The following is a 27,975-nucleotide window of genomic DNA, read 5'->3' as shown; positions in this document are numbered from 1 at the left end:
TTATCTGTTCTATAGACAATTACTTACAACTAATCAATGTGTTCTTTGGCCTATGAAATTTGAGCAATTGCTGAATCAAGGAATCAGTGAATGGAATCAGTTCTTCCCGAAGACCAAGATGGTGTCATTAAATCATTTTTTTGTCTAAACATTAAATATTTACTGTCATAGAGGAAGAAATAAACCAGAAACAAATATAAATACAACCTTTGCTGCTCTTTTATTTTCTATTTTTACAATGCACAAACGCTTATCTTATTTTGAAGATCTGTACCGGATGTGTCTCTGTCACTGCCGTTGGCTTAACAGAGAGCCGTTTTAGCTGAGCTGGCTGTTGGGCTGTTTTGAGTTCCTGTCGACGACTTTCTGTGAGTGGGAGCAGTCTCTAAAAAACAGGAAGATTTACACATCGAGTGGGAAGCGGGTCGAAACAGTTTCCTATCCACATTTCACACCAGCTGTGTTGAGCTATTAGCAAAAAAGGAGTTCAAGCTCTGTGGAAGCGACGCTGAAATGGACCCCGCCAGTCAAGGTAATGTTAATTGTTAGCTTAGCAATTTAGCGCCTATATAGCTTAGCTTCAGAATTGCGTGGACTTTTGTCCAGATGACAGCAAATGGTTGTGATTAATTAACCTTCCGTCACATAGCTGCTTACTTAATCCCTTTGCTAAATGGTTTGTGTGAAAGTTTTGATTTGTTTGGAGTTAATAAATCATAATAATGGGATATCCGTCTGGACAGGACGGGCCCGCTGGTATAAATGACAGGGACAGGAGCTCTAAGTGACGATCGTGTTACTAATGTCAACAAATGTCTCAGCACAATAACATCTGATATGACTGACATTCATATCATTTCATTTAGTTAAGAACAGTGTCGTATTTTCTGTGAGGTTTTTCGGGGTTTATAATCTAACGAGCTGAGTTTAAATATTGTAAACAGTAGGACTTGTGTTAGCTAAAACAAGTGTTAGCCGTTTGTTTTGTTGGATCCCCAAATGGCAACGCCAACTGGCCATTGCTTCTTATTTACCTGAATACATGCCCTAGTTTAAGTCACTCTTAATCACACTTCCTTAGCTAATAACAGCTAGATGTGCTGACTAACTGAGCATGTATAACAGCATTGTTGCTAGGATGCTAGCTGCTGCTTTATCATTGTCACTCGTGGCTGTATTGACAGCTCTTGACCTCCATCTTTAGCTCAGCAGAAAGCGTCTTCTGATATTTATCTGTATATTTATTTAGATGGCTTAAAAGAAAACACAGGTGGTTCCTGATTTTTCATTATATAACCCTGCCTGACATTGTGCCAATCTGACTGTTTTTGATTTAAGACACTTTGTACTAATGGCAGAAATCCTACAGTATTGGGCTGAGACTAACACAGCTAGACTATGGGAGTTATGGCTTGAGTATTGTGATCTTATCTATATATTCTATTTTATATATATATATATATATATATATGTGATTGTGAATATATCTCATTTAAAATCAACTGATATTGTATAGATAAAAAAAACCAAGGTAAATATTGTTTAAGCAGAATAAAATACCAGACAAACAAGACATTTCTTCTAAAACAATTTTGACAGCAGCAAAAGAAAGCATTTAGGAAACTGACAGTAAACTAAGCATAACTATGTAAGGAATACAATGTAAATGGGTTTCTCATTTGGGGATGTCCTAATGATACTTCCTGTGGTTTGGAATAGTGAGTGGCCATAATAGAAATGTCATGTTGTATCAGGTTTCCTGTGTCTCAGGATGAGCGCTTATAGGAAACCATTAAGGTTTGCCTTAATTTGTCTGTCTTGAAGTATGACACACTGGAGGGAATTAGGCACATGTATCTCTAAATAAAATCCTGCTACTACTGTTCCCTAAATGATGCTGAGCCGGGGACTATTTCTGACTGATGCATCATCACATGACACTGTCATGTCTTTGTTTTTTTCACATTCAAATTATGTTTCATGTGTCTAAATGTGTGGTGGGGATAACTATTTTAGTTTTCCTGCGAAAAACACAGTTTAAAAAAAAATCCCGAAAACGCCAATAATAGGTGTCACATTTGTCAGTATGTCAGTGAGGAAAGAAATCTCTTTATTGTTTTAAAATAGAACTGCCACAGATACTCACTTCTACATCGATATCTGCAGGAAATAGACCAGGATGCAATGCACTAGCAATGTCTTAAGAGGAGGGTGTAGCTGTGATCAAATACTGGCCTGCTAGTATAACAAAGAAGCACATCTTGCAAATATGCAAAAGACCTTGACTCTTGATTTCCCTTTCATTGTCTTAGGGCATTCTGGGAAGTGTAGGAAATCACTTAATTTGTACTTTCCCCTTATCTGTTCTCCTATGAGCCTTGTTGTCTCTTTTAAACCTGGCTGCTGTTGTCTCTGTGGGTGGGGCTGAATCCTTCCTGGCTGAATCAATATACGCTGAGGGTGGAGCGGCCGAATGTCTTGCCAGCTTGTATGCGGATGTTGTTATTGAGACACCGCATCAGTCACCAGCGTTACCTGCAGATAATGCTAATCCTTTTGCAACAGTGTTATGTGTTTGTGCAATCAGTCTGATAGACAGGGTTGCTGCACTGTGAATAAGACAAACTCAGTGTTGCATTCAGGACTCCTGTCATTCTGAAGCAATGGTTAGGATTTCATGCTAAGCTGCTAAAGGAGAACCAAAATCGGTGAGACAAATTAAGACAGCCCTACACTTCAAATCACTGCCTGTTTGTGTGTAACCCACTGATTAAATGCAATTTCAATGCGGTTCTATTTCAGCACAAGTCTATTTTTACCCAGTGTTACTGAAATTGGTTCCAGTTTGTTTGTTCTCCTTTGTTGTGTCCTCCATGCCAACTCTGATGGCCAAAATCCTTTATCTGCCAACATTATCAAGTTGGCTTCATGCTCATGACACTACTTGTACTCATTTTAAAGACTGGCTTTCATTTTACCTATGGATAACTTGAGGTTTACGGAAGAATAGATCATAGCTCTTACTGGGAATGGTTTCGTCTTCCAATAATTTGTATTAATTATCCCGGCCTCCTGTTTACCGAAAGCAAAATATTTTATGTTATGGAAAGGAAAGTGTGTAGTCCAAATCCTGTCTCTGCTAATTGCCACTTTCTCTTCCTGTCGGACATCTCCTGCTGCTGGCAACACTAGCTTTTCCCTGGCCTTGGTTTCTGTGTGAACTAGATAATGAGGGACAGATGATCGTATAAAGCCACTCAAGGCAGACTTCTGCTTCCTCTTTATTTCACTCTCCCATTCACTTCACCCCCCCCCCCCCCCTCCTTTTATCCCTTCTCCTCCCTCTCCAGATATCAACCTGAACTCTCCTCACAAGGGCCTCGTGGCGGAGAATTCAGCCGTCCTGTCTGACGTTCAGGTGGAGGGAGTGGTGGAGGGAGTGGTGGAAGGAGCGGTGGAGGGAGCAGGAGCAAACGCAGTCAATCCTCTTCCCCCCGGCCTGACGGAGGAGGAGGCAGAGGAGCTCCGCATAGAGCTCACCAAGGTGGGGCACCGATGGTTAAAAGTTGTTTACATGTAACGTCAGGCCAGAGTAGTTGTGTGTTTTGTGTAGGAGGCTCAAAAAAGAATCAGAGCTCCCTGAAGCTTTAATTATTATCTCAGCACAGATTTCTCAGGCCTTTACTAGGGGAATACAAACTTGAAGGGGGATTTAAAATGATTTAAAAATATGCTCAGACATTTGTTATCATGATTTAAAGCTTTACGATTTAAGATTTAATTAAGATTAAGATTTAATTACAACCTTTCCATATATTTCTCATTGCACCAATACACTTTCTGTAATGGTAACATTATGAATATATTATGTGTGGCTGCTTCAAAATCTGAGGAAATGCTTGTTTATTGTGCATAGAGAATCACTTTGTGGCTGCATTCGTCAAATTTCACCTCGCCTCCAGTCCTTGAAAACTCTTGACGAGAGTCTTGATGGGAAACAGTATTTTCTAGAAAGTGTTTCGCTATAAAATACTGTTGGGATGATATGAATATGATCTTACGGTAAATGATCGCAAACCACCTTTTGTGTTTCCCAGCAATTGAGACCCATGAACCGAGAAGACTTGTAACACTTTCTGGTGACTCTGTTGTGTGTAAAGGTGGAAGAGGAGATCAACACCCTGCGTCAGGTTTTGTCGGCCAAAGAGAGACACGCCCAAGAGCTGAAGAGGAAACTTGGCCTCAGCCCGCTCAACGAACTGAAGCAGAACCTTACCAAGAGCTGGCAGGACGTACAGACCTCCAACGCGTATGTAGCAACATCATTATTTAAATGTACAGTGCAAACTTTGGCTAATCGCTACCCTGCAAATTCCCACAGAGTCGATAACATGTGCGGCTTAGATAGATAGCAAGATATACACATTATCCATCCCCAAATTGGGAAGTGGTTTAAAGCTTCTGCTCCAGTTGGAATTTAATTGTGTAGTAAACAGTTATTTAGTATTTCTGTTACTTGAGCACCTAGTTACCTGGTTGAGTAACTACAACACGCTGACCCTGAAAGATACTATTGGGAATAGTAACTTTGGCATCTTTCCATCATTTCTTTCTTTTCTTACCAATTATTTTGTTAGCTTTAACATTACATCGTGTTTAAGTCACACCCTTTGTATGTGAGGATATGGGCAGAAAACATAAGTTTAATATTTAGAAAAAAAATAGGGTGAGAAGGGGAATCACCGTATAGACACAAGATAGAAGAATACACATGTTTTTACTAATGCAGTTTGCTTTAAGGTTCCTACTGTATATCTTTTTTAGACAAACGTTCATTCCAAATGGCAATGAGCACAGTCCAGGGAGATGAATCAGCGCGTTCTCTGATAAGGAAGGTAGAGCCAGTCACAGAATGACTCACCTTGAGGTGACGCTTCCTGCAGAGGTTTACATTATACATGAGGACTGTAGAGCTTTTAAACCGATGAAACGGATGACTTCAGCAGAGGGATAAAGCATCATCAAATAATCTTTCTTTGTTTTTAAAGATTTGATCAATGTTGGTAATCAAGCTTGTTTTAATACACAGCAGTTGTTCTCTTTGAGATTAATTTGAGTAGCTTAAATGGTATTTATTTAGCAGCCATGGTTTTTCCCCTTCAGCTGGTGGTATGAAGGGAAGAATCTTATGGGCACACACAAAAACAGATCGTTACTGAGTCGCATTTTAATGCTTTAAAAAGATGAATCCGTGTATCAGTTCAGAGAAAAGTAATGTTTCTCTTTCCCTTTATTTCATTTATATCAATCAATTCAAGAAACATACAAAACAAAACTCAGAACCCAACAGTAAACCGAAATGGTTTAGACCTCCAAACTGATATTACCACATGTATTTACTGTACACTTACATTTGCTAAACAATAACTGACCCAAATAAGAGCTATCTAGAGCTGCATTATGTCATCATTAAACAGGTTTTGTTTACCCGTCACACTAAATCTTAGGCTGCTGCTTTATTATTATATTATATTGATTTTATTAAAATTACATATTTATTATTTAAAGGACCACACACAAATATAATGTTCAAAGAGAGAACAATAATAATGTGCCTGATTGGACATAAATAATACAGACACAGAAAATATGACATAGTCACACTAACAATTATAACGTAAGATCAAATCAAGGATCAACATATAATGAGCATAATTATTCACAGTTGAGTCGGGTAGCTTCATTTAAAGCAACGTCGGTGCTTTGAGATTCTCTGCTCTTCTCTAACCCTGCCTTCCTCTTGGAGCCAGCTTGCTCTGAGTCCCAGCCGAGCGTCCGCAGTGTAACACCCTCATGTCTCTGTTTCTAGCTTTGTGAAAACCACTGAGAAACTGGGCGAGTGGAATGAGAGAGTTACCAACTTGGAACTGTGAGTCCGTGCACTGTTTGCTACTCGCTCCCCGGCCACGCCTGGGCTCCCGCCGTGTTTGCTCTCTCACGCTCTGACTTTTTTTTTCTCACTATAACACTCTAACCTTCCCCGTTCTCACCTTCTAACCACGTCTGGGAACGCTGGAGTTGACCTCCCTGTCTGTCAGGAGGAAAACCATTTATCTGTCGTCTGTTTAAATCCTTTTTTTAAACTCGTTTTCTAGGAGATGATGTTAAGGAACGATTCCAAATGAGTGTGCATTGATCTGCTGAACTATCTTGGAGAATGTGAATGGTTTCTATTTGAGTGCTTGTAGTTCTGTAAAACATAATTACTTCCAGTTAGGGCTGCAGGATTATGGCCGGAATGATTGAAATCAGGATTTTTTAAACAAATATTGAACATAATTATTAAGAGACAATTATATGTATATACATGTAAAGCTTTCGTAATTTGATTAATTGTGCAGCCCTACTTCTACTAATGCTGTCAGTGGTATAATTTCACAGGGGATGGATTGCCTAGTTTGTTCACAAGTGGTTTTGACCGTTTGCTTTTTTGGATTTATGCAACGTTCTGTGATGGATCTGGGATCTGTACTTCTGCTGCTGTTAGAATTTGTTGCATATATGGCTAGACTTGTAGCACTGAAGTGGGATTTGGTGTGTGTTTAAGTTTCTACCCCTACTGCTTTAGTTACATAACTGATTCACCTGAATCTGTGTTTGTCTACAGTGGGCCGTGACGATAATGCGGTAATAGAGATTTTTCTTTAAGGTGGAACAGTAAGCTGACGTGGCAAGACGTTTTTAATGTAAATCATTGCTGATAAAAGTGAAACTACAGGATTGAATGTATACAACCGTCTTTTTTAAAATCTTATACGTGCAGTATATATCATTACATTACATACACTTTTACTTCTCCACCTCCCTCCTATCAGTATGATTCATCTGTTTTGGTTCCTCTCCCAGAGGGCAGGTGTCCTGTTCCCTCGAGCAAGAAGTGATACAAGTCCTCCTCTCGACTTCCTTTAGAATTCAGCTTTTTACATATTTACGGCGCTCTGAGATGATTATATTTAACCAGTGGCCAGGTTGAATCTGACACTGTTTTGTTCAATTCTGCATTTCATTTGTGTATATACAAAACACAAAAAATCACAGGGATGTTTTTCTCTGCTGTGAGATAAAGTAGAAGCCAAGAAGTACCTCATTTCTAACTAGAATTATAATGTGGTAACTTTAGCTTGCCTGGCTAAACGATATGTTTTATTTTGTTGTGTATGGTTACAGTTGGCACAAGCTGGCAACTTGTGTGTTGTAAATCAGAATCCATTAAGCCACACTGTGGTAGTGTTTGCTCGTTCCATAATGATTGCAGCTTGAGGACTAATTGGCTACATAAAATCAATTGGCAGTAATGATGTAATAACCAGTGATCAGCTGATGCCCATTAGTAATGGCCGGATTATTTTGCATCCATAACTAAGGTAAAGTAAAAACTGAAGATAAGAGAGTGCTTTCAATTTCTTTTCAGAGACACACTGACACTGTATGTGTACGGCGAGAATTACATCAGTGAGTTGTCTGCACGTGTCCACCACACAGCTGCTTCTGCTGCATTGAGGTCTGAGGCTCATGGAATTTTCCATGTGGCTCCTTCTGATATGAAGTGGATTGTCAAGCTCACTCAGCTAGTGAGGCTAAACTGACAGAGTGACGCTGCTGATACTTATACACCTTACGCACACACTTCGACAAACAGCGGCAGGTGTCTTTGTTGTGTCGGTTCTACTTCCGCACCTGGAAATAGACGCACATGTGCTTACACATTTCTGTCACTTCTTTTTTTGTCGTTCAGTAATGCGTTTGCTCACGCTACCAGAATAATTGTGGATTATTGCACATATTTGCCTAAAATAGCAGGAGGAGGAGGAGGAGGCAGGTTGGTTTAGGCCAACACACGATGCCAAGTACAGTTCAGGAACTGTGTGTTTTTGTCTCCTAACCACACGCATGCGCCGGGTCGTGCCTGGCGACCAGACGGGCCGCTCAGACTAGCTACTGCAGGAATGAGTGGGAGGAGAGGAATGTGAGAGGGAGGGAGGAAGAGAAAGAGATTGCTTAGTCACATAATATCAGATGTCCAGAGAGTGAGGGAGATGAGGTACGACCGGCACAAAGATCCATTTGAACTAAAGAAAGAAACAAATGCGTTATGAATTATGAATATGTATGAGTCATGAAGACAGAGTGAGCTTCCATGAAAACTGCAGTAGGAGAGAGTCAGCTGTTGTACTCAATTTTCAGGTCGGTTAAGTGCTTTATTAGCATCTTAGTAGAACTCAAATGGCATTTTAATCTCATAATATCAGTGGAAAGAGAAGTTAACACCTTCCATTAAACCATTGTGTTTCTGCAATGTCGTTTCCTCAGTATTTGATTAAAACTATTGTCCGCTAATGCTGCACTATTTCTTCATTTTTAGCAACATTTGAGTGTATACGTTTCCCAAAAAATCCTTGTAAAAGGGAAGTAGAGAAAAAACCTGTTTCTATTCAAGGTATTGTGTTCTCCGCTGTAAGCCAACACAGAAGTGAAACAGTGAGGTGGTGTTCGGACAGACGGTGTAATGTAACGGCGCTGGTGTGCATCACTGTGCCGTACAGTAAGCAGCATTGTGCTGACGTTAGTCGGGACATAAAGACTGGCCTTGTTGGGAGCAGAGCCGTCTACTAGCAGAGCTGTCGCCTGTTAATTTACAAGACTTATCAAGAAATAAAATGTGTTCTGAGTCTTGATCAATATGGGCAGCAAGTAGAACGTTTTGTAAACAAATAAAACCAGGGCAGGTTAAATCACAAAAAACACTTTGGGCATACCAAAGTTGGCACTCTATATTTATTTAGATCAAATCGAAATGTATTTATATAGCCCAATTTAAAATATTAAACATTTGTCTCAGCAAGCTTTACAATTTGTACCGTTTATGACTCCCTCTGTCCTTGCAGACCCTGCCAGTGGACGGGGAAAAACTCCCTACAAAATGATGTTCAAAATATGCCTCCTGCCTTCTCTGATAGTCTGCATGAGAACTGAAAAGCAATTCCACATCTCTGGAATGTGGATAGACAACTTTCCTTCAGTAGGATGTCTTCTCTTGTACAGCTGTGTCACCTAATGATAATATTTAAGCTGTTTATTCTGAGTGAGACAATAACAGCGTTGGGATCAGGAGTATCCTGACCGTCACTGTGTGAAGCCTGTGCCAGTAACTGTAATGTTAGTTTCCTGTCATTATTGTGTTTGCTTCCTACCACTTTTGTACAAACACACTTCCTGTCATTCTCTATGCGTTCAGGCAGAACTCTGTGCATGGGTGTGATTAAGCTTGCTTTGTTGTTAATATTGATATGCTGTGCTATCCGGTGTTTGGTCTATTAACGTGTTTAGTGTTTGCGAGTTTCTGTGAAACTGATTGCTAGACTAAGGCATCAGGTTTTTCTGCTTTTCCACTAACGGTGTGTCTCTGTGACCCTTTGCCCTCAATGCTTCCCATCAATTGAACTTCATTTATGGAGTAGTAGTAGTAGCTAAACACAGTTTGATTAGAGGTTTTAAAATAGCCTTTAAATGACCTTTTTGTTTATTACCGTTATATGAGAGCAGTTTGATCTGGAAGTGTTTCCTTCTGAGCAGCTTTGACAGTTTGCTCAGCTTTGCCCCACCTTCACAGTAAGCAGAATGAGCCAGCAGAAAATGCCTATCCTTGTGTACATATTGAGATGTTATTGCATGCTTATCATGCCAGACATATTTTAGACATGTGGTCTATAACAGAGTAGTTCCCTGATGCCTTGCTACCCCAGATTAGTTATTTACGTCCTTAAAAGGACAATGTCACACTCATTTTGTCTTTTCTTTTTTTTTAAAGATGACAGTGTCATTTTGAGGGGTTTTAGCTGAGGGAGGAGGCACTGCTGTTGTTACTGTTAGAGAACATGATGAGGAAGTTCCCCACAGAGTCGACAAGACTTGTCTAATGTTATCTCATCCAACACGCAGGTTTAGAGTTTATTTATTTGTACTTACTTCTGGAGATGGACCAGTTTAGTGTAAAATTCTGGTGCCGTTTTAACAGTATTCCATTCTGTTGACCTAATGCTGGGTGGGTCTCAGTCAATATTCTTCATCACAAAATCTAATTTATATGTTTTCTCCAACTGTTCTCTAAAAGTGTAACATTTGTTTGTTCTTCCCATGGAAATATGCTGTAGCAGACTCTGCTGAAAGATGGAAAAAACAGTCACTCTTTTCATCCTTTTTAATATATGGGAGACAAATGTTCCTTCTATGATTTTTCATTGTGTTGTTCCAAATGTCCTCTATGGAAAAAGCCTTAATGTTTTAAATGTTAAAATCCATCATCCAACAACCTTCAGGTCCAGTCGGTAGATAAGGCGTCAGTGTTGAAGCTGTAACTCTATATCACTGACCCTTGAACTATTGTACTGTACTGTATTGTGAGTGAGTGTCTCTCCCCCTGTGTCATTATCCTGCCGTTGTGTCTTCAGATATCTGTCTGCCTCAGCCACTTTGGATGACATTTCCCGCTCTGAAGCGTGAGTTGACCCCCTTTCTCTTTTGTGTTCTTGTTTTGTTTTTGTAGATGATCTAAGGTTACTTTAAGTTTGGTTTCCCTTCTGGGAAATGATTCTCTTTTTTCTTTTTGCCTATCCATCATTTTCTTTATGTTTTCCTTTTACTGTTGTGATGGCGGGGTGTTTGTGGCTGTTGAATTCGGGGATGTATTTTCTGGTCTATGGTGGAAGACTCACAAACATGTCTCTGTAGACAAGTGGTTCATTTTGTACTTAGATTAGCACTAGATCCAACATATTTGAATGAACACTGCTTAAACTTCAGTAAGGTTTCCTTTTTAGTGTGTGTTGGTACTCAGCCACAGTCAGTCAGCCGGTGAGGTGAGTTTATTTCATCTTTTTGGATTTATTTGATGGGGCGACTGCTCATGTGCATATTTCTGATACAGTTTGGGAAATGGGTGTATTAGTGTGTGTTTAACCACAGCTGCCCACTGTGTTAAACCCAGTAACACTTGTGGATTCCCATATGGGACACTTTCCCTCATAGTACCCACTCACCTTAAGGAGTAGTGCAGTATTTAGTGGAACAGATAACTAATATCAGCTTTGTTGTGAGATGAGAAGGTCGATACCACTCTTATGCCATAAACTATAAAGGAGGTGTTGGCACTTAGCTTATTTTAGCATGAGAACTGGACAGCCAGGCTGGCTTCATCCCCTGCCTTGGGGACTTTGAGTCACCTACTGGTTAAAGCACAGCATGTCCAAAATGTCGAACAATTTCTTTCATTTTATTTCAAATCAGTCAATCACTTTTAGATTCAAGGTTACTCGAGGTCAGTTTTAATTAAAGAGCAACCCAACATCAAGTTGAAAAACACATTTGGACCTCTGACCAGCCGTGGATACTACTCACCTTTTGCTTAAGGCTCGGAGATATGTCCAACCTTCATTAGAGATGTTCATGTGCAAGACAGTTGAGCATTTATAACTAAACGCCAGCGCCACATGAAAGATTTTTTCGAAAGCTGCTTATTATCTGCAGCTTTGTCAGACTTTTCCCCTCATTTTTTAAGCCGCTTTAAACACTTTCGCATCAAACCTTTTTAACAACACTTCATACATCCTACTTTGTTGGAAGCTTTACCCATACCAATGCTTTTCCTGCCGACTACATCCTCCTACCTACGTTGTTCATCCTCTGCTGTGGTTGTTGATGTTGTTATCATCAGTAAGAATGGAGAAAAGGGGGCGAGCCTTAGTTAGGGAGGTTTTACAAATAGGATAAGGGTGTAAGAGAGTCATGCTTTTATATTACTCTATTTTATTTAGCATTTCAAGAGTAGTCCCAAATGAAACAAAGTCCAAATTCTAAAAATAAAGTCAAACTCAACTGGTGCCAGGATTTGTACAAATAAATTAAAGGTGATTTTTTCTTTTTGCATTTTGAGAATAGTCGAAATGTTCAAAATAATCATGACACTTTAACATTAATGTTGGATGCCCTTGTTAGTTGGGGGCTTGACGAAAAGGGACTCCTAGCGGTAACTACTGACAACGGGAGCAACATCATCAAAGCGGTGGAGGATGCAAAGCTTTGGTCACCAAACTGTAGATATATTTGGACCTATAGATTTCATTTATTTTTTACCTATTACTGTGCATGTTCCAAACAGGGAACACCTGTTGTTTATATCTGTTATTTGAGCAGAAACAGAAAACCTGGAAGCTTTGGACTTTGATAGTCTAAATAAAACGACTTCATGATGATTACTTGTGGCAATGAGTTAAAACTAAACACTAAAAAGCGTTTTGTTTAAAATACCGATATATATATCGTATATCGCCATTCGGACTAAAAATACCGGGATATCAGATTTGGTCCACATCGCCCAGCCCTAAATCAAACTACTTGTGCTGAATGGTGAGTTCAACTTTATTCTGGAGAAGTAAATCCCATATAAAGAAATCTTCATCCTCTTCTTCCTTTCTCCTATTCCTGGCCCTAATGCCCTCCCATAGCTTTCAGAACTCTACTTAATTGACAAAGTTTAAATAACCACTATGACAGTTAGATTTTCCTTGTCTTACAAAAGTATAGTGATACTTGATGTATAACCACACCCTTAGACATGTGTCTGTCTGTCTGTCTGTCTGTCTGTCTGTCTGTCTGTCTGAATGTTGGATTTTTTTCATCATGTGCTGAAATGTACCCCATCCAGTCCTTGGCTGCAGTGGGACATGCTGAATAATATCTGCCATTAATGCTGATGCTCTGTGCTTCTATACTTGGGGGTGTATCTGGATACATTCACTAACACTTCTCACACACAGTAGATGCTGAAAAAGGAATCTTCAGTTTTAATACACATGCCTTTTTTTCCCTTCACTCACATTTTTGGCCCTTAGTTGCTGTGGTCTTCATTCCAATGTCTGTATTTCTGTGTGAACACTAACCATTGGGACGGTGAATACTGCGCTTTGTGCGATGAAGCTGTAACTTAAGTCACTGTTAGCTTTTGTTTGTGTGGTTTTTTGTGGTTTGGTCTAATTTACCTCTGTCTTTTTCCCCCTCCTGTCCCTCCCCTCTCCCGTCTGCTTTGTTTTCCTCCATTTGATTTATTCCTGCCCTATATCTGTCTCTTTTTTCCCTCTGTCCATCCTCCTTATTTCTTCCTGCGCCTCCTGTTGTGTCCTTTTTCTTTCTCTTCTCAATCTTCATTTTATTCCACTCCAACCCTCTGTCCTCCTCTCTGCATTCCTCTATTCTTTTATCCATTGTCCCCATTCTCCTGTTCCCACCTTCCCTCTCTCCCTCCCACCATCCCTCCTCCTCCTCCTCCTCCTCCTCCTCCTCCTCCTCCTCCTCTTTTTCTTCTCTCCTCTGTGCAGATACAAGAAGACTCAGGAGACTCTCTCCCAGGCGGGACAGAAGACAAGTGCAGCTTTCTCCACAGTGGGCACGGTCCTCAGCAAGCGACTGGGCGACATGAGGTACGATGCAGCAGAGCCAAAATGGCCGACACGACATTGGCAAGGCTACGAGAAAATGAGCAGAGTGGACAGTGTTCAAACAGAAAGGGGAAAAAAACTGATTTAGATTTTATTAACCCCAGGATAACAGGGTGAGACAGAAAGTTTAGAACTGTTGGAGACACGGCAAGACAAAAGATAGTATTTTAGAAACATGGAAAAACCAGGTTTTGAGAAACTAAAATACTGTAGCCAGAAAATTCCAAAGACAGACACCTGGATTATGTCCCAATATTATACAGATGTGGCTCAACCACCAGATTACTTTGTCTTTCGTCCAACTTTATTCCCCAAAAAGTGCCAAAACAAGGAAAGGCTGAATGTAATCCGTTTTGAAAACACATTATTATGTGGGGACTGTCCTCTGCTCTTTTTTTCTTGAAGCACTGAATTTGTCTCACGCTGACCAGTGATCAGCTTCTTTTGCATTTTCTGTCCTCTAACCTTGACTAGCAGTGTTGTAGATAATGAGCAGAACTAACACTAGTCTCTGTTAAAATTACATTTGTCATGAAATGTAATTCACTAACTCAAAGGGGTGGTTCAACAGGATTTAGAGTTGGACATCTTTTGCTTTCAACTACATCTTTAAAGGGAAGGTTTACCGATGTGTCTCGGGAGTCAAATCCCAGATGCTAAGTTTAAAGTATCGCTATCTTTGTTTGTCTGCCTACACATAGTTGGACTACCCCTTTTTAATGTAGACTACTTTTCCCCCTGGAATCACACTGTTGGGTTTTTATTAAGCTTCAAACTACGCAGATCTCTAAAGACATAATGTCCATCAAACATGAGAAAACATTTGTAACAAAACACGGTTAAGCTAACTTCTGATCGTGTGATTAAGGGGTGAGAAAGACCACTTCAGCTCTGGAAAAACCAGTGAAGATGCGCTGATCACTCACTCATTAACACCTCCGACAGCTCTTTGTTGACTTGCACAACCGTCTATATCTTTATCCATGTTTCCATTTCACCTCCCATATTGACATTTACTCTTCATGCGAGTGTGTGTGTGTGTGTGTGAGGAAAGTGATTAATGGCTGCCTGAGTGTGAGAACAAATGTGTGTGTATGTGCGTGCCTTTTTGTTCATTGGCTTCTCATAGAGTATTCCAACTAACATATTTCTGGAGTTTTGATCTGGTTTAATCTTTATGTTCCGGCAATTCCACGTCCATGCATGTTGCATGTTTTCCATTCTTCCTCCAGTGTGTCATAGCACAAGTCGTAGTATGATAATATTGTATCTCTGTTTTGGTCTAAGACACTCTGTGCAGGGTGTGATGTGTGTTTCAGCAAAAGAAAAGCAACTTGTACAGAAACTGGCCTTTATTAATAATGTCCTCTGTCCCCGGTATATGCAACCAAGCTTTTAGTCTTTCTGTCTTTAAGAAAGGGTCCATTTCCAATCAATAAAGCAACAATGTCAATCTGCCATGAATAAAACTCAACACTTCCCCTTGATCCTTCCTCTAGCTTTCCCGTTAAACGTCCTCTTTATGCGTTTGCCTTTATTGTGAAAAACCATCAGAACTTGTTGAGTTATATTGCCAGTCGATCAACATCTATTATGAGAATCAGCTGGATTTATTGAGTAATAAAACAGTAAATCTGTCAGAGAGCAGCAGATGGTATTTCCACTGTCTTTTATGACGGTAAAAGGTAAATCAATTGAATGTATATCATGTAACTTAATATCACAGCTAGTTTAGGAAAACAATATTTCAGCCTTTAACCTCCAATAGGATTTCCATGTAACCATGAAAAAAACCGACGGCCATATGAACAAAGTTGTCCATGGTTACACAGCACACACACACCCCTGCTCCTGCTGATCTCCCTGCTGATGACTCTCTCTCCTGTGTGTCGCCTGTTGTTGGTTTCATTTTGCTTCCTGATGCTTGTTGCTAATGCTCTCCTCATTCTTTTTTTTATCGCTGCCTTGGTTTCACCTGCAGAGCTCTTCCTTTCTCTAATTCGTTTAGGTAAGACTAACATGTCTGACTAAAACAACAGTCATGTGGTTTGAAATTTGTCATACAGAATGGTTTTAACTCCTCATAAAGGTTCAGCTCTGCTTCTTCTGCTAGTAATGATACTTTTTTATTATCCTCTATTATGTTATTCCCTCAGATTGCCTGAAAGTAATTCAATTTTGTTTACAGTTGTTATACTATCCATTTGAATACGTTTCTATTTTTAATTAAACTAGGGCTGTACCAAAGACTTTGAAGCTTCGTTAATAATACAATGCTGACGTCTATCTTTTTTTCTGTTACGCCAGGTATTTTTTGTACAGTGCACATTAAGATTGGGCTCCATTTAATATGTCCATGTGATCCCAACATTACCCATGACTTCTGAGCATTGTAAAGTTTAAATAACGTAATACTCATTTAAAGAAAGTTATAATTTAAAAAGTTCCAAACATGTTTTTATCTTACTAAATATTCTCCTTTAATCCATGTTTGCTTGTGTTAAGCCTTTCAAAACAACTGGAATGCTGCATACACTCAGCTTTGTTAACAATCTCACAGCACCGTCAACAGAGTTTCTTGTAACACAATAAGGCTATTTTATTCATTTCTTAACAAGGTTAAAAATTCAAAGCTTTCTTAGAAAATCTCTAGAAGCATTCAGTGTCAAAAAAGACATTTGGTACAGCCCTACTTGAAACTGTATTTGAATAAGAAGTCAAACAATACGTCAAGCGCTAACTAATAACCACCCACAGCATTTTTACTGTTTAAACTGTGTGTGTGTGTGTGTGTGTGTGTGTGTGTGTGTGTGTGTGTGTGTGTGTGTGTGTGCGTGTGCGTGTGCGTGTGCGTGTGCGTGTGCGTGTGCGTGTGCGTGTGCGTTTGCTTGCTAACACTTGCACTTCTGTCTCCTCTCTTTAACGCTTACAAAGTAGCAACTATTCCATTCGCCACTCGATAAGTATGCCCGCCATGAGGTAAAGTAACACCAACCTGTCCGACTGTAACACATAGCGTGTATTAAAGCACTGTATTCCTGCACAGCTTCTGACTTTCTAAATGCTGTTTACCTGTTGATGTCAACGCTTGTTACGATGCTGCTTGCTTGGACAGATTTCTTAAGTGTGAGATTTTTTAAATGGAGTTTAATTCAATATTGAAACCTTTTTTTTTTCTTCACATTTTTGCAAGAGAATCGCCCAATTGTGTTTATTATTTACCAGCCTTTGACAGCATGACATTGTGTGTTTTTTATTTGACTGGGATGTGTTGAACATGTTGAGCTGCTGGAAAATGTTGATTTCTTTTCTTTTTTTTTAACTTTTGTCTTTTGCATTATTTCATTTAGAAAGGTTCTATTTCTGTGTTCCTAAGTTGGTGGCAAAATGAACATTTTTAATAATTCAGTCCTATTCTAAACACGTTCATGGAAGTATCGCTATGACTGCAGTGAAGCATTAAACAAAGTCATTTCATGAGCAGTTGTACTTGTCCTGACACACAGAGACTAGAAATAAATATCACGTAAAGTAGTTTGAATTGTTTTTATTTTATTCTGTTCTTCGTTTAATTTCTATTTTGTGCCATCACCAGCTGGAGTCTCCTGTTATCTTGCCTTTTTATTTGTCCTGCTGTTGCATGTACGGTAACATTAGCATGTGTGTGTGTGTGTGTATGCTGTGAGTGTAACATCATGTCTGTTCTGCAGGAACTCTGCGACCTTCAAGTCCTTCGAGGACAGAGTGGAGACCCTGAAGGTGAGAGGATCATTTTCACCATACCTTTTTATTTAAAACAATACATCTGATAACTTCTTTTAGTCATTAATGAGGTGCTGTTTGATGCAGAAATGGTGTTTTCAGCCTCTCAGATGTGGAGACGTTTATTATGTGATGAATATCTTTATGTTTTGGACTGATAAAACAAGATTTTAAATGGCATTTAAAGTTTCTGACATTAAAGACCAAGCGCTTATTCAATGAATCTATGAACGAATCAGCAGATTAAAAGTAGAAATGATCTTATTTTGCAGACCTATAGTGTATGCATTCCAACTCGTTTTCCCGAGCCCTCCTCAGATTTGTGATATTGATTTCAGGACAGGCTGTCTCTGTATGTGGTCAAAGTGTTTTCCCCCGACAGGAAACAGAAATTGTGATGAGTCAGTATATTAGCGCGGACGATCAATAACACTCTGACTCTCTTTCTCTCCCCCTTCAGACTAAGGTTGTCGGCCCTAGAGGAAATGGGGAAGCTGTCACCCCCACTGACACCACCCCCACTCAGGAGAATCCGCCTTTCTGAATGCATCCCTCCTCCTCCTCCTTCCTCCTCGCTGCCACCTTCCTCACGACCTGAGACTGTACTGTTATCACCTCACATCGCAGACCTTTGACCCTCCACCGCACCGACTCCACTCGCTTTGCCCTGAGGTCTGTCAGTGCAGACGGGTGGGGGTGCAGGACTGGTGGGTTTGAGGTGGGACAAGCTTTCCTATCGCTGCTGGTCCCACGGCCTCCATTGTTCCGCCTCACTGTTGAGGGAAAGGAAAATGTTTTGTTGATGTCTAAACCTGAATCATTTACATCGTCACCCCCTGCCTTTACCTCCACCCGAGTTAGACCCACTTTTGTTAGTCCAAATAAGTTTTTACTTTTTTTGCAACGGGTTGCTCCTGCAAATCACCTGACTTACAAAAAGGCATATAAAGGCATTATTAAGTTGTCAGGCTCTTAAACTAAATGGGAAACTTCACGTTTAATTCTGTGTGTTGATGCATCTCTGCAGCAGTATCCAAAATCAGAGTTTAAGAAGCAGGACATCTTTAGACTAAAGGTGGAGGAGCATTTTACGGGCATACGCAAGATGGTGGCATATACTGCTACTATTTCTGTCTTCTCGTTTCTGACTACTATCGTGTTCTTTAACTCATGCATTCACACTGTGATCACATGCTAGTGTCAGCACAGTATCCCTCACCCTTTTCTCAAACTTGTACAGTCACCTTCACAACCTGCTGTGTGAACGCAGGCTACACTCGCAGGTCAGCGCCCACACCTCCCCCCCCTCTTAGACCTTTTACTGCTACATGCATGTGCATCTCATCTCAGTTGTACCATACCGACCAAGCAAAGAAGACAGAGGTTTCGTGTAACACCCTTAAATAAACAAAACAACTAGGATGTAAAAACAAAAGATAAAACCTTAAACCATTTTGTATTACAAACTATTTTACACTGCTTTGCATAATGTTTTTACATAACTTTTATCAATATGTATAAATATATATGAATAAATATATTGTCACTGGTGCTGCCGTATGGTGGTATCGGGTTGGGAGGTTTAGGGGGAAACAAATGCAGGAGGAGAAAAACTTAAAACAAACACCATGGGTCGGTTTCACAGGCGTGAGTTATTGTCAGTCAGGGGGTTTTTTGTTCTGCTTGTGAATTAAAAAATGGTTTAAATGTTTGTGAAACCGACCCATTTACAGGCTGCAGTCAACTTATCAGACGAGATGAACATAACCAAACTGGTTTCATTTTACAACCTGAAACTGATTGCTAGCAGGATGCTAACGCTGTGATTTTCAAGTGAAACTAAAACACCAGGATGAAAGTGAAACTACCTTGACTGTGGTTCTTCTCTACTCTGGTTTGACTGCTGATCCCTTCCTGTTGTTAACACACAGAACTCAATGTGAGATGATGCTTTGCTGTGTACACTACCTGGTGAATGTCAACGCTTCTCTATCGGCCTTATTCACTTTAAATGGTTCACCTGTTTATTATAAGTTAGAAAAAGAGATGTTTTTTTTTTGTTTCTTTGCGTTCCTTTTTTAAAAGATTGTACAGACTGGTTGTCTTGAAAGAACGGGAGAAAGCGTTATTTAGAGTCCGACGGGCCACAAAATGTGTCATGAAAAAATCTAGCTGCCATAGAAGAAACTTTTCCAACAACCTCTTAATGCACTCCTGTTAAAACACACTAAATGCTACTAAAAGCCCTGATCACACACTGTGCATTAAGCCAAACTCACACACATGTTGTACCAAATCACTGTTGCTCTTATTGTTTTGCCCCAGAAGTGATAAAGCACAAGCTCTTACAAACTGCATGGCCTCAGAAACCGTGACATTAAACCTGAAAACACAGAGATGTGCAGTACTGTCACTTTTCTCCTAAAGAAAAAAAAAAGGTTGTGTTTTTTTCAATAAAGTTGCAGATTCAAAGTTGAATCTGCCTCTGGAGGTTTGACAAAATGTTACACCCCTGTAACAAGGAAACTCTATTAAAATTGCCAACATTTGTCATTGAGGATGATCATGAAATGTTCTCAAGGGACTAATTAATTTTCATTGTTGCCAAAAATGTTTTCCCCCCATTACAAGTATAGATTGTTTCTCTGGTATGTTCACTGCAATGTCTCAAGTTATCATGTGTAGACACATTTTATTGAGGTGAAAGAAAAGGTTAATTATGAGCTGTTGTATACCTTCATATTTTGGAAATCATTGAAAGATTCACGCCAAAACTCCCCAGCTTGCAGTCTAACAAAAAGAGCAGAACATTTAAAAAAAGACATAAATAGTTCTGTATGACGGAGCTGGGCTTCAAAGAACAAACAATATATGAAAATAAACACCGCTTGTAAACAAAACTTTCGACTTCAAAACTGCTGCCAGTTTATCTTCAATGTATTTTCTTGTTTTGTGTCCATCATTTTGGTAGGTAATATATAACTGTTAGGTGATTTTCAGTTTCCTTTTGGCTTTCCTTCAGTCTGGAGAGGTGGATTTTTAAGAGAATATTTGTTATTTATACAAATTATTTGCCATCAGTTAAAAAAAACAAGTTGCCAATATTTAAATATGTTACAAAATGTTCACTTTCCGCCTCTGAATCTGATGGAGTCTCTGAACTTCTGCCTCGCCAAGATAGAAAAGTAGTGTCGCTGTTGCCTGTTTATTGCTGCATTCAGTTTTGTGAGCCTGACGGGAAAATGATGATGGTCTTTTGTTGTGGGTGCCTATGGGGAGTGCAGCACATGATGAGCGTGCTCAGAGAGGACAGTAGAGTACTCATAGCTTTATTTAGGTCCTGGGCCTAGCTGATGTAGAATATGGAAAGGGATCAGATTTGGAAAATTATGGTGAATTAATTAAAAAACATTTGGTTTTGTTGTATATGTTTGGATATCAATAAAGCATTCCTTTAAATGAATGAATGAGTGATGTTGGGTCAGTGTGTCAAATATGTCCTTGGAATGTACTAAAGGTTACACAAAATGTGTATTTTACTTTGTCATGGTCCATACATTTTCCTCACTTGTGAAGTCAAAACTCAACCAGAAAATATTCACGTTTTTTGTTCATTTTGTTGGTATGTTTAGAAAGAGGATCTTCATTTTTAGCTCTGTGGTCTAATTTTAATGGGATTTGTTTCATGAAGTGGCTAATAGTAAACCACTTTACCTCGTTCAACAATAAGCATAAAGTTACATATAAATTGTTACTACGTTATCACACTTTTGCTAGAAGTGTTCAAGTTGCACCTTGAGTTATGATGACACTAAAAGGATTTCATTGAAACAAAGTTTAAGCAGTATGCCTGTGCTCTGTGGGTTTAATAAAAACTGTACTTGACAAGACAGTAGTAAATTATGCAGAAACTTAATCAATGTAACGTTACTTTACACCTGTCTGGTGATTTGCAATACAGTTTTGTTTGAAATTTGACAGATGTTTATTTAATTAGTTCACGTCGTTAAAACAGTAGTTCCCTGACCGGGAATCGAACCCGGGCCGCGGCGGTGAGAGCGCCGAATCCTAACCACTAGACCACCAGGGAAGGATGAGGACGTCAATTCGTGTGTAAACTTTATTTAGTCCCAAACACAGATGTCTGAAAATAAATGTATAGCGTTGCAAGCATGCACAAAGTCAGTCTGGAGTGAACGGCCTCGAAGTAAGATCAACACCCTTTTAAAATGTTAGTCCCCCTGGAGTGCTCACAATTATGGACTCAAGTTAGCTGTGAATTTTTTGTATAATAGGTAGTTTGTATGGATGGAAATCAAAGGGATTGCTAGGCTACAGCAGCCTAATCCTGCCGACAACGAATTAGCTTTTGGTTTACTTGGATCTGATACTGTTAGGTCGATGTGTTGCAAATCAATTCTACAATATACTCAGACAGATAAGTATGATTTCATATTCAACTAACTGCGGACTTGAAAATCAACAAATGTTAATTTATGCAAGTACAGTTATTGGACACAGGATAAGAGACATTTATATTTTAAAAATAATTGGCATTGTTAGTGGGAGCCTGACTATTATCTATCATTGTATGTGCTGAAACTTGAAACTACCAAAAGATGATTTGAAAAATATATTTGCACACAACATAGAAAGTTAGAAACGTGTATGCGTCCCTTCAATCTACTGTACTGCATTTTAAATTAGAAGCAACTCATAGATTCCACCACCAGAGGAGGCTCTTAGTACGGTGTTTAGTGTTTAATATGGCTTTTGTTCACTGTGGTAAACCAACTACTAGTCAGTGACTGTAATAATGACACTTTGAAAGACACTGACATTTGATCAATCTTCTTTATCTAACTTTACCCTATACACCCTACCATTTAACAAAGACAGCGTCAATTCCAATTAGGTAGGCTACACATGTTATAAAATAAACCTTTATTAATCCCCATAGAAGAATTGTGTCATGGCAGCAACATAAAAAAATTAAATAAATGAAACACAGGATAGGACAGATAAGAGCTCTAAACATGATCGTTAAAGTAACAAATTAAACATCTCAGTGACAGTATACATTACAATTAAAACTTTTAAACAAATATACAGTAATGTATAATAATGAATATGTTAAATACATGTAAGGGTGAACCTGCAAGACCAAGTATTTACTGACAATACATACGTGGTCATACAAATACATTCAAATATATATAAAGAGTAAAGAGATAGAATACAAATTAGCCTATATTGAGGAAAGAAAGAAGTACAGAAAAATAAATAACAAATGATAAGAAGTAAGCTATTTAAAGTAACAATACAATTAAAAGGGAATTCTGTTTTTATCTCATCTTATTCCATTTTACATGTATATAGTTTACTCCTTACGCATTTAACTGCTCATTGGTCACTTGCAACAGTCTGTCGCACTGTTTTGTTACATTTCTGTTCTGTTCGATGACAATAGAGCCTTGGAATCGTGAATCTACTTGAGTAAATGAACCTTATATTCCACCACTGGTGTTTTTCTTTGAATATAATATAACATACTTTGAATTTTTGTGTTTAAATGTTTCTACAGTATTGAGTGTAGCGTGGAGGGGGCCACATGTACACTTCATTGTGCAATCCCGACGCAATCCCTGAACGTATAAAGGAGACACATTGGCAGTTATTGTACACGCCCCTCCCCAGCTAAATGTGACGTCAGCGCCCGTCTCTGTATAAAAGCTCGAGATGCCAGTTGACGCCAACAAACATCCGTTGATCTCAGCTCGGACCTTGGAGGGTTACATTTACCCAACACTTATTTTCAAATGGGCCCCGTTGCCTAGCGTTTACCCCCCCAGCCTTGCCGACTGAGTTGAATTGGGTGCTATTGAACATCAAGCACGTTTGGTTTCCTAAAAAGGTGAGGGTTTCCCCGGGTTATAAAATGGTGGTATGACTGTTTTTGGTGGTGGGCGAGCTAATGATGCTAGGCTAGCTTGTGATGATCGGTTGCAGAATCTCTGCTTTTTTCTTTTTTTTTTTAAGACATGTTATGCTTGTAATATTTTCTCGTTGTATTCGTTTTTTTGCTCTTTCATAGCATACTAACGGCCCGATTTCTGGTGGTGACGACCCCCAGTTCTAACGTCAACATCATTGTTATGATTTGGTTTTTGTCTTCCTATCGAGACAAAATGTCCTCGGTGTGAAAGAAAGGGTCCATCTTTTTGATGTGTTCATGTATCCTCTTCAAGACTGACTTTTTACTAAGCACTCATCTTCTCTGCTTTTATTCTGCTTTCATATTCTGCTATTTTTTATTTAGCAAAATAATGTCCAAATGTCGGTTTTCTGTATTGACAGTAATGTAAACAAGACCCCTGAAAAACACGGGCTGACGTCATTATATTGAAGAGGTGAACGTGATGTTCCGGGGAAATGAGTAATCAACGATCTCTGTTTTTATAAACGATGCAATGTCCTTCAGGCATGAGCAGTTAAAGTCTCTGTTATTTAAATGTGTGTGGATGTAACTGTTTGAAGCCTCAGGTTGGTTTGTTTCTCTCTACATCCATCACAGCTGGAGTCCAGGATGTTTTTGTTTTTTGTGGGTTTCATTGTTCCTGTTTATCATCAGCGCTGAAAGGATTACTGCTAGTTGATTTAATTGTTTTTGATGATTTAATAATCAGCATTGAGTGACTATAAATCACATTTTCAGACATTTATTTAACGAAACATGTGCCTGCTGTTGTAGTCCCTTCCTCTTTAACACATACACACATTATATTAAATTAGAAGAGAGTAGAATAAAGCAATATACAGAGTTTTATTACACAAGTCCTTTGGATTTTTGTTCAGTTGGTTGGACAGAACAAGACCTTTTGAGTAATTCACAAAAGAAAGGAAAGAAAGAAATGGCTCCTATCCATGTATTGCTCTCTGGTGTTGACCATACTGTTTTTCCTCCATAGGTTTCCATCAAGCACAGCGTAAAGCGACCAACTACAGTAGAATGGCATCTATTCCAGCAGGCGGTTCTCTCGTGGCCACCACTGATTACTACCGAAGTGAGTCTCTCCTTTCTTTATTCCCGTATCACACCAGGGCAGATATTCACAACTGACTCCCTCCTCCTGCCTGGGGACTTACTATGAGTCTGCCGTTAGATTTACTTTATATTCACACTACATCAGACTCTCTAAAGGGTTAACTTTTGAGATATAATGAGTCACATGGGTTTCTCTATATAAAAGATGACTAATATCTGTGGGCCATACTCAGTGGGTAAGAACCTGGCTCTCTGAGTAACGTTTTTAATACTTATCGCATTAGTGTCCCACTCATTGTTTGTACGCACCTTAATACATGTCTTAAGAGTAGACTAATACATTTTGCCTTAAGTGAAATAAAATCCCACCCTGCTTGGGTTTAGTAATGATCCTGTCAACCAGGTATATTTAAAGTATTGCTTAAAGGGGAAGTTGCAGCAGGTTTTTCTTTTCAAGGTTACACCCTTCCTGTGTTTTCTTTCTAATGTCTTGGACAGCTTTTTGAGTCATAAGAGGTCACATCTTTGTCTGCAGAGATATGGGATGGTGTTGGCATCTATAAATGTAATCTGCCAAAATGACTTGTATCCTGTCTCAGTAAATCAAATCGGAAGCATACATTACAACCATGAAATGGGCCCTCAGGCTGTGGTTGTATAAGCGGAGGAAAAATAGTTTTAGTTTTCTGTGTCCATGTGAACGCCCCCACCACTCTCATTTTAAGGGAACTGGTAGTTATTATGCAAGTAAATTAAGTTTTCACTGAAGGTAACCATTCACTGTAATCACTGGAAAATTAATCTGTAATCATTTTACGTTCTACTTTTACAGTTTGCTTGAGTCGCTATGATAAAGATTAACACAATTTTCCGCCCATTCTCTCCTCTTTCAGGGCGCATCGGCTCTACATCCAGTAGCAGCTCTTGCGGCAGTTCGGAGTACAGTGGAGAGGTCATCCCTCACCATCCAGGTGTGTGTTACTCTCCATGAATCAGAACAAAATGAAAAAAAAGTCTTAAATTGTCTTAGTATTAACGCTAGAGAAAACAGTTTCCCTGCATGATACGTGTGTCAGTAAACCGACCGTCAGTAAACCGACCGTCAGTAAACCGACAAAGTAATACTCTGAATTAACATACAGCAGCTACCAAAGACTTTTAGAGTTTGTAGTAATCAAGTCAGGATATTATGCAAGCTTACCCACATGCACTCCCCCCCCCCAAAAACCGAGTGATGTACTTTAAAGGCTGTGGGTTTGGAAAGAACCCTGTGTTCCTTTTTCAAGAGAAACAACAACCGCAGAGGCGTGTGTCTGGATAGGATCCAGATATGACTGAGCAAATGTCAGCGTGCAGTTAGCCAAACGATTGTGATCCTCAATCTACATCACACTGCTTATCCATCATCTTGGGTAACCTCAAGGATTGCTGAGGTGGAGTCAGCTCTTGCTCCGACCACACATAGCTACTATTGTTGAGTCATCTGGGGAAAAGTAGTTCTGGTTTGATCTGGCTTTGTTAGTCATGGTTTTTCATTTTCCTCTCGGGATTAAGGTTTTAGAAACCCTGCAACTCCCATTTCTGTGCTTCTCTGGGTAGGATTCAGATTGTCAGTACTATTAAAAGACCTCCACATCAGGCAGGTTTTCTTTCAACCCCTAATACACCAATATAACCCTCAGCCTCAGTTAATATCTTCACCGCCAATTCTGGATCTGTGTCTCAGTGTAGCTTGAGGTAAAAACCATCTGCTTCAACCGAGAAGTGCTGGCTCATGGTTTTCAGATGCCATGCCTGATTTATCAGCCATGTCAGCTTTTTAATGGCATCAGCAGGGAATATTTTAACACAGGGACATGGATACACACTGTAAAACCAAGTAGGTTAAAGGTGAAATATGTGTGTCGTTGTGTACATAGAGAGTGAAGTACACATGCCTTTCATTCCTGCTTAGTCAGTTTATATAATTACATTTGATTGATGAGGGGTTTTTTCCATAGCTGTGAAATCTTAACTCTGTAGGGATAATATAGGCATTATATATTCAGAAACAACTTAAAAACTAGTTAAAGATGTCTTTTAGATTGCTTAGTTGTATGAATGAGGATTTAGCTGGTTTGCTTGGTATAATCAGGAAGTCATTATATGTCCCCAAGTGACACCACTTAGAGAACTTGACCTACAAGCTAAATTATGACACACAGCAGTTGTAGTATAACTTTAACTGCCTGTATGCAAATTCAGCTTTTCGGACACTACCCGAGTTGCCGCAGTCTGTCACAGAGCCAAACACGAGGCCAGGTCCTGAGAGGTGGAACCTGAGTCATGGCTCACTCAGTGTAGCTAATGAAACACACACTCCACTCAAGCACACGGTAGTCTACGTTCTGCCGCTTAATATAATAAGTGTACTTTCTCATTTGTTGACTACAATTTCTGGTACAACTCATAATGAAGACCTTCTTTAAATGTAGAGTAGATACTTTGTTCCCTGTATAAATATGTATCTTTATTATCTGCCTCCACAGGACTTCCTAAGCAGGACTCTGGCCATTGGTGGTCCAGTTTCTTCTTTGGGAAACAGCCAGGGATGACTCCACTGACTGAGGAGGCACAGCAGAAGTAAGTATAAGAAACACACTCATTGCTGACTCATCTCCTAATTCTGCCACTGTTCCTCTTGGCTTGTTTTAATCCTGATCACTCTCGGTACACTCACTAAAAATGCAAAGCTGCCGCTCTTTTAAACTTTTGTAGAGCTTCAATTCAGGGCTGCAGATGAGTCCAAGCCAGATTTGTACATTCGGTATAATAAATCCCTGACAGGATGTAATCCATGAAATGATATTTGCGCAGGATTTTTGCAATTGAATACCGAAAGTGGCCGATTGGTAGACCCTGTAGCAGGATTTTGCGCTGTTTCCAGCTTTTACTTTAAACATGGCTGGCAGTTGGAAGTGTCTACCGGCCTTAGACCTGTCCTTGTGTAAACGAATCACTCTTACCGGTTTGACACACAGTCACACCCTTTCTATTATACTGTATCAAGAACAGCATTTCACAAAATCTCCATCTCTTTGTGTCTCTCAGGGCGGGGGTCCAAGGTGCAGTGACCAATGGTCAGATCACCTGTGTTGCCAGGGAGATGGTGATGCAACGCCAAGTGAGTGAGAGCAGCGATGCAGGAGCCCCCACCTCCTCCTGATCCTGCTGCTCACTCTGCTCCATGCCACACCTCGGGGAGGGGGGGGGGGGGGGAGAATCGAACCAATGACCAACGCTAGGTGACGGGAGTATGTCCCGTTAACAACCTTATTAGTTCTTTTTTGTTATTAATATTATTCATTGTAGTTATAGGCTGCTTCTGTTACTGTAACCTTGTGGTTTTTGTATTGACAACAAAGAAAAAGAAAATTGAAAAGAATAAAAAAACAAAAACAAGACTGATGCAACTGATAAGCTCCTTTTGTGTTTTTTTAACATTTGTACTGTGTTTGTAATACTGTGTTGCATAGACACACTGTGTGGTGCATACACATCACATGCCTTTGTTAAACATTTTACACTTTTGTCACCCTGTGATTGCAAATGCAATAAAGTAGACTCTTGCAGCCTAAA

General features: G+C 39.5%; 2 protein-coding genes and 1 non-coding gene across 14 annotated transcripts; 2 read left to right on the top strand and 1 right to left on the bottom strand.

The window, feature by feature from the left end:
* The first annotated feature begins 296 nt into the window (after positions 1-296).
* On the top strand, positions 297-20,775 carry tpd52l2b (tpd52 like 2b). 12 transcript variants are annotated; one of them, XM_063895990.1, is made up of 10 exons: positions 297-532; positions 3,351-3,544; positions 4,161-4,309; positions 5,870-5,929; positions 10,509-10,556; positions 13,431-13,532; positions 15,532-15,558; positions 16,488-16,529; positions 17,261-17,309; positions 17,773-20,775. In XM_063895990.1, the coding sequence occupies exons 1-10, from the start codon at positions 514-516 to the stop codon at positions 17,854-17,856; spliced, it is 774 nt and encodes a 257-aa protein (XP_063752060.1). In that variant the 5' UTR covers positions 297-513; the 3' UTR covers positions 17,857-20,775. The 12 variants fall into 12 exon arrangements, with proteins under 12 accessions (XP_063752060.1, XP_063751268.1, XP_063754360.1 ...); XM_063895198.1 differs by having other exon boundaries at positions 16,485-16,529; XM_063898290.1 differs by lacking the exon at positions 5,870-5,929.
* A 555-nt stretch (positions 20,776-21,330) lies between these two features.
* trnae-cuc (transfer RNA glutamic acid (anticodon CUC)) lies at positions 21,331-21,402 on the bottom strand. Its single transcript has one exon. It is a non-coding gene; the product is annotated as a tRNA-Glu (tRNA).
* A 1,585-nt stretch (positions 21,403-22,987) lies between these two features.
* ppdpfb (pancreatic progenitor cell differentiation and proliferation factor b) lies at positions 22,988-27,975 on the top strand. Its single transcript, XM_063880250.1, has 5 exons — positions 22,988-23,226; positions 24,281-24,376; positions 25,251-25,328; positions 26,886-26,979; positions 27,448-27,975. Exons 2-5 carry the CDS (start codon positions 24,322-24,324, stop codon positions 27,560-27,562), a joined length of 342 nt encoding a protein of 113 aa, XP_063736320.1. The 5' UTR covers positions 22,988-23,226; positions 24,281-24,321; the 3' UTR covers positions 27,563-27,975.

This window comes from Eleginops maclovinus, chromosome 1, assembly GCF_036324505.1.
Source record: "Eleginops maclovinus isolate JMC-PN-2008 ecotype Puerto Natales chromosome 1, JC_Emac_rtc_rv5, whole genome shotgun sequence".
NCBI classification, from domain to species: domain Eukaryota; kingdom Metazoa; phylum Chordata; class Actinopteri; order Perciformes; family Eleginopidae; genus Eleginops; species Eleginops maclovinus.
This window is presented reverse-complemented; position numbering and strand designations above follow the sequence as displayed.